Raw genomic sequence first — 7,727 nt, forward strand, 5'->3', positions numbered from 1 at the left:
CTTTTGAGCCAGGAACATTGGTACCAATGGTGAAGTCCAAGGAGCTGGGGGTGTTGGTGTTGTCTGGAGGGCCCTTTGTAAATTGGTCTTGGCTCGGACAGTAGGAGTGACCGTAAAGTTTGCTTGAAAATGAGTGGGGTTAAAATAGGCTCTGAAGACTTAGTTTTTACCAGACCTGATTTTTAAGACAGCTGGAACTGTGAACCATGCATGACCCAGTTAAGACTTGTAAACATCATATTAAGGTCAATGTGGAACTGTAGAGGAAGATATTCAGAACTTAAACTTCTTTAAGATATAACTAGAGTATAATTCATATTTACCTCTTAATATCTTTTCTAAAAATAGGAATATTCATAATTGTAATGAATACATTCATTGTTTAATGAAATTGACATGCTATTATCTGGCATATTTTACAGTATTGTGATTATTTTGTAGTTTGTTGTACCATGATAGGGTAAATATCCTGCCCAGACATAATTTAATGGAGGAGGTAGATGAGATAATGCATGTTTGGATGTGTCAGAAATATTTATTTGATAATGTATTTATGTTCTTTTATGGAATGATGCCAATAGGGAGGCCTATTGTGAAATAGCTTGCTAGCTGTTTCAGGAAAATGTCCTGTGGTTGCCTGGCAACAAGTTGCTATGTGATTTTTTTTTTTTGCCAATAGAATAGACACATAAGCCGAGATGCTACTGAAAATAAGTAAAATAAAACATTCTCTTTTAATTAACATCAACCTTTATAGAAACACATATATAAAAATGTACAGAATTATATAAATATATATAGAATATGCATATTATGTAGAAATTAAATAGAAATAAAAAAACATACAGAAACGTGATTACAACTTAATTCTTTCAAGTTCTGAGAAAGGGACTGAAATATATTAACTTTTAGCAGCCAGGGTTAGGAAGCCAGTAGAGAGGTGGTTGATTAAGTCCCTCAGTACACATAATTTCCATGGTTTTTCATTAGTTTCATAAAAATTCCAAAAGTAAAAGCAAATAAAACCTTCAAGTTCATTTTTCCAAGGAATCTGAAGTGTATATGACTTATGCTACCCCATTCCCAAGGTTACATTAATAAATAAACAACCAGGATGAGTAGAGACTCTCAGACCAGCAGAGCTAGCTGCACACAAGTCCCCCTAGGAGCTCCAGAATGCACTTCCACGTTTCACTATCCAGGCTGGGATGGGCTTTTCTATAACGCAGCTGCCCTTAAGTCATTTGCTTCTGTAAGTGACTGCTCATGCATCCCACTCCCAGTCATCCCCACCAACTCATTTGATAGGCAAGTTGGCCTTCAATTATCTTTCTGGACTAGTATCAGGTTGTGTTTCTCACTGACAGTTCTCCATGGAACTCAGATGCTGAACAACTCCCTCTTCAGTGTCCTCTGTGGAGTGAACAGCATTTGTTTTGTGCTCCTATGGAATGCAAGTACACAGCTCTACAGTATTTCTATTGACTTGCATAAAAGTGAAACTAACCTTCTTGTGGTTTCTTAGCCACACTTTGCTACCCTCAAAACAGCTAACAAAACAGCTCAGGAACATTCTCAGAGTATTCAACTGAAAGTAGTTTTGTTTAGGAATTATTATTGGGTTTTGTCAAAGATTTTATTGCTTTACTATTACCAAATATTGTAAAGAGAAATTAAAAAATCAGCCTCCTTATCATACCTGTAAATATGGAAAAACTACCAAGACAGATATTTGGAAAGACCTGCTTCACCTACATACTGCAAATGGAAACAGAACCAAGAGTTTTATCGAAATTAAAATGTGTTGGTTTTTAAGGAACATCTATGCTTTGGGTATCTTAATACGTCACTTTCTGCATATCCTATGTTTGCCTGAAACAGTATTCTGTGTTCTCAATCAAACCTAAAAGTTTTATTACTTATTTTTCAGCAGATGTTTAGAAATTTATGGATACATGTGCTATATGGGTACAGGTGAAAAGAACTCCAAATGAAAGAGACCATGAAGCCTGTGTATGACAAAGCTTAGGAGTGACCAGATCATCTGATTACACAAAGTCCCTGTGGTCACTTCACTAACGTGAACTGTTATGAGGTAAAGGATATTTTACCATAGTTCAATCAACACTGAGATTTAGTTCATCATACTAGAGAGAACATATGGGGAGTTAGCTATAGCTGTGGTGGAAACAGTAGTTATGATGAACAGAATGATATTCACTGGCAAATAAACATCTCAGACTAGAAAATTTTAAAAAAGTTGGTCAAGAATGAAGGAATAAAAATGACAGGTTTCAGAAAACTGCTAACATTGTCTGTGGTAGAGCTTATTATTATTATTATTATTATTATTATTATTTTTCTTCATCTTCTTTAGACTAACTTGATAGGATCAATAAAACCCCACTGTTGGGGAAGCTGTTTGTTCTTGCCGGCCACCTGGCTAGCTTAGTCCTGAAATAACACAGCAACTGTATTAATTAAATCACTGGTTGGCCAATTAGCTCTAGATTCTTAACGGCTAACTCTTAAATTTAAATTTAACCTATTTCTATTAATCCGTGTGTAGCCACAAAGCTGTGTTTTACCAGGTAAAATACCAAGTGTCTGTCTCTGGTGGCTGATGGTGTTTCTCTCCGCCTTCCTTCTCCCAGCATTCAGTCCAGTTTTCCCCACCTACCTAAGTTCTGCTCTATCAACAGGCCAAGGGAATTTCTTTATTCATTAAAGGTAATCTCAGTACGCAGAAGGGACTCCCACATCACCCCATTTTTTTGTTCTTCAATGGTCTGTGTCTGAATCCACAATGTGCATGATATTTCAATTCTCATTTGCATGAAAGACTCCCCACCCCAAGACTCCAACAGCAACCTCTGTGCACACACCCAGGGACTGAGAATAAACAGGAAAGAGCAACAATTAAAAATGGGAGTAAATGATTCATTGCAGGATATCTTCAGCTGGCATCCAGATATCTTTACCTTTCAGTTTATGTAGTCTGGGCCCTGTCTTGTCCAGCTGTGATCTTCCTGCACTTTTGCCTTTGGTTTGCACTGAAAGCAGACTGACACAGAAAGTACGTTCCATGAGTTCAATCAACTTTAGCTTTCTGTCTCTGATGCTTCTCTTCAGTGCTTGTGTCTCTTATGCACACATTGGAATTGCCATCCTGAGAATCCATTCAACAGAGGGCAGGCAACAAGCATTCTCCACCTGCAGTCACCTCACTACCATCCTCTGTGCCTATGGATCTGTCATCATTATCTACCTGCAGCACACAGCAAACCCCCTGCTTGGTGCTGAGGTGCAAATATTAAATAATATTGTCTCACCCATGCTGAACTCATTAACCTATTCAATTTGGCCCATTAGCTCACACTTTGTATTAGCTCTTATAACTTATATTAACCCATTTTTCTTATCTGTGTTAGCCACATGGCTCAGTACCTTTTCCAGTGGGGCAGGTCACATACTGCTTCTTCAGTATCTGGACAGGACTGTGGAGGGAGCTTCCTTCATCCCAGAATACTCCTGTTCTCATTGCCCCACCTCTACTTCTTGTCTGGTCATCCCATCTATATTTTCTGCGTGGATACTGGCCAGTCAGCATTTATTTAAAACATAATTCACAGAATATAGACAATTCTCCCACACAAATCTTTAGTGTCCAGATATTTCTATGGCAGAGCTGTCAGGTAAGAGCTCCTAATATTTCAAAAGGGCAGCAATCTCAAGCTGTGGTGGACTGCACTGGGATACTGGAGAAGAAAGAACAAGAGCTAAGAATTTTAAGTTTTGATACAGTTATTTCATTTTATATATATATATATGGATTGCATCCCATGGGAGATCACCATTAAATGTCTTTTCTCTTAGTGTGATTTTTTTTTAACTGTCTCTACTCCATCTTTGAATTAGAACAGAATTTTGGTGAAACTCAAAGCTACCTCATCCTGTGTCAAAGGCAATGAGGATGATGCCAACCACATCAGAGTTGATGCAGTTTCTGGCAGAGTGCCGCTTACATCATTTGAAATTGAATTGACAAGGACCACTTCTTCTGGGAATGTTTCCAAGAGTATTGCCTCTCCACAATCATCTGGTTACAACTGAAAGCCATATTATGCTCTGGAACTAGACAAGATCCTTTCCACACTCCTTTGGTATGGTGGTCACGTACTTAGTCAGAACCACATCACCCAGGTACTTCTGGCAGATCTCTACAGTCATGGAATACTGGCAATCCACTGACCCTAGGTTACAGATGCAGTTCCAAGAAGTTAAAGCAGCTCCCATTCCTGCATCTCACTGTCTGCTTTATCCCTGATGTTGCCTTTATGAGTACATCCCTTTGTCCATCAGTTTCCCAACTTATCCTTTAATGGAAAACCTTCCTATCTACTGTGGAAATGTCCTAAATATCAGTTGTTCTTATCCAACTAATTCTCCCTCTGAGCCTTGTTGTCTTACTTTATGTCTAATATGACTACAAATAAAAATAATTTCCCTTTTTTTTTAGAATAAGAAGAGAAAGAAGGAGGTTGTTTATTGGGGTCACACACATTTTCCTGTTATTATTTTCATCTGTAATTTTAATTATACATTATTCTGACCTCCAGATCTGTGAGCTAAGTAAATGTCTGCCCTTTATACCATAGCTGGTGGCTGTAAACGTTGTATAGCAGTGGAAAGTGGATAGAGATATCGAAATACTCCCCCCAAACACAGCACAATTAAGCCAAGGAGTTAATGAGATGATTTCTCAATAAGACTCCTTCCTCTTGGGATTAATACCCAAAGGAAGATCACAATTATTTAAAATTTCTTGTGTTGTGAATTATTGCAGTTCCTGGAAACAAACAGGAAATTGCTGCCAGGGAGCTGAAGCACTCTTAGATGTGTAGCATTCTACTAGAAACTGAAAAAAATGAGGAGGAATAATTATCAATTCCAATTTACAGACGGAAGGATGGTGAGACTCCTTTCTTCTGCTGCAGGTACAGAGGGAAACGACACTCAATAACACCATCCGTCATATTAAGCTTTCTATTGGCTCAGTATGTGCTCAATGTATTCTTCACTTTTAGCAGAGTGCTCAGTCTCTCAATCACTTGAGATATAATATGGGGGAAGAGGGCAGATTTATAGGCAATAGATTTTATGAGATAATCTGTAATTTAAGGATTATACTGTACTAGAAAACTGAAAAATATATATATATAAATATGTCAGAAAATTTCAAAATATGACAACAGGAAAAGAGTGTTTTCTATGCCCACACCTTCTCTTTAACTCAAATACGGTTCCAGAGTTAGACTTAATGCCTGAAGTAGTTGCAACAGTAGCTTCTTTGTTCCACATGGAATGCCAAGGCCTTGCTGTAGGCAGTTTTTCTTTATTGTTTCTCATGATTCAACAATCTTGACTAGAGAGTTAAAGTGAGTTGAAAGATGATGATACATGCTTATATTCAGAGATGAACCTTTTTTTTGTTGCAAAGCAGTAGAACTTCATACCATTTAAAATATCTGTAACTTCACTCTCTGCACTCTGATCTTTCCTTCCATACACTTGGACAATAACACACTTATTAGGTGACATTTTTGAACTCCACTTACTTAGTTTACCTCTTGTGACATATGTTAACAAATATATTTTAACAATGGAACACAATATAAAATGTGAGGCTTGGACTAAAGTGTGTGTATGTGCATGTGTCTCTGTGCATATGTCTATTTGACTGTGTGTATGTCTGTATTCATGTATGTACTTGTAAGATGTATAGTATGTTTCTAAGAAAGAGAATGAGGCAAAGTTCTGCTATTATACAAGAAGCTAGACCTATGGAGACTTCAGTCACTATATTATTCTAATCTTTTCTTCATACAATCCTTAGAATTATACCATGTAAAATCACAAATTCTCAGTTTTCACAAGAATAAGCAAACATTCATACTTCTGTGTAAGAAAAATGTAGTGCATTCATTCAGCTTGCAGATTCAGTAATATTCAGACTTACAGTTTTAAAATCATGAAGTATATTCTTTTTGTTGTAATTTTGTCACAAATACTGTAGGCTCTATTTCTCATTACTCTTCGTCCCAGATCCTGTGTGCAATGTGATTGAAAGCATAACTTTTCATTAACTAAAATTTTCTTGGAAAAATTTAAAACTATGCATAATGCATCCTGATTTTGCTCATTCCCCCCTCTTTTTTTGTCCCTTTTCCACCCCTGCCTTTCCACTATCATCCTTACAAGAGCAATTCTAGGGTGCTTTTCTTCATTTTGGAATTATCACGAACATCTGTAATGATGGAATAGGATCATTTATATGAACACAAGAAGAGAATGAATCAGCATTGGAATCTACTTTCTGGGTGAGAATGTTAAGACACCATCTGCAATTGCTCTAAGAGTTACCTTTGGAATGACATTGTTAGAAACACAATCTGCAATTCGGTGCCCAGCTGACAAAATATACTGCATCATTGGGAGAGGCAGTTCTGTCTAGAACATATCTCTGTAAATACCACTGACTTTTAAACTGCCGCCCTAATGATTTAAAATCATCTAAACCCATATATATATAATTTTACCAAGAATTTCTTCCCACAATTTCCCAGGATTTGATTCTTCTATAAACATGACAAACCACACTATGGTGACAGAATTCACTTTGCTGGGCATCCCTGAGACAGCAGGCCTGGAGAAGGTCCTGCTCCTCCTGTTCTCAGCACTGTATGCCTGTGCCCTCCTGGGAAACTTCCTCATTCTTACTGCGGTCATATCCTCCCAGCGACTCCACACTCCCATGTACTTCTTCTTGGGAAACCTCTCCATCTTTGACTTGGGTTTCTGTTCCACTACAGCTCCAAAGATGTTGTCATATCTTTCAGGACAGGATCGAGGAATCTCTTTTCAGGGCTGTGTTGTACAACTCTTCTTCTATCATTGTCTGGGTTGCACAGAGTGCTTCCTGTACACAGTGATGGCCTATGATCGCTTTGTTGCCATATGCTTCCCTCTGAGATACACAGTCATCATTAACCACAGAGTGTGCTGTGTCTTAGCCACAGGGACCTGGATGAGTGGCTGTGTGCATGCCATTATCTTAACTTCCCTTACTTTCCAATTGCCCTACTGTGGACCCAGTGAGGTGGATTATTACTTCTGTGACATGCCTGCCGTGTTACTGCTGGCCTGTGAGGACTCCTCTCTAGCACAGCGGGTAGGTTTTACAAATGTTGGTCTTTTATCTCTTATTTGCTTTTTCCTAATACTTGTGTCCTATACTCGAATTGGGATCTCCATCTCAAAAATCCGCTCAACAGAAGGAAGGCAGAGAGCATTTTCCACCTGCAGTGCCCACCTCACTGCCATCATCTGTGCTTATGGACCAGTCATCATTATCTACCTACAGCCCAGTCCCAGTCCATTGCTTGGTGCAATTATTCAAATTTTAAACAATCTTGTGACACCTACACTCAACCCACTAATCTACAGCCTGAGAAATAAGGATGTGAAATCAGCCCTGAGGAACATATTTCTTAAGAGAAATCTCATTCTGGAAAATAAATAAAAATGTCTAAATCTTTGCTTAACAATGTTTGAATCACAATTTGATAGGTCAAATTTACCTCAACAACTTATTACTCAAGATAAATTGACATCTATAGCTTCCAAGGCATTTTAAAATTAAATGTACATTACATCAATTTACCACA

The 7,727-nt window shown here is 37.9% G+C and overlaps 1 protein-coding gene across 1 annotated transcript; it reads left to right on the top strand.

Moving 5' to 3' along the window:
• The first annotated feature begins 6,643 nt into the window (after positions 1 to 6,643).
• On the top strand, positions 6,644 to 7,582 carry LOC130873451 (putative olfactory receptor 10D4). The gene has a single exon (XM_057768294.1). The coding sequence runs from the start codon at positions 6,647 to 6,649 to the stop codon at positions 7,580 to 7,582; it is 936 nt and encodes a 311-aa protein (XP_057624277.1). The 5' UTR covers positions 6,644 to 6,646.
• The last annotated feature ends 145 nt before the right edge of the window (positions 7,583 to 7,727 follow it).

Source organism: Chionomys nivalis, chromosome 4 (genome assembly GCF_950005125.1).
Source record: "Chionomys nivalis chromosome 4, mChiNiv1.1, whole genome shotgun sequence".
NCBI classification, from domain to species: domain Eukaryota; kingdom Metazoa; phylum Chordata; class Mammalia; order Rodentia; family Cricetidae; genus Chionomys; species Chionomys nivalis.

What these genes read in the sequence shown, in the direction of transcription:
- LOC130873451 (XM_057768294.1), top strand. Translation starts at nt 6,647, where the DNA reads ATGACAAACCACACTATGGTGACAGAATTCACTTTGCTGGGCATCCCT.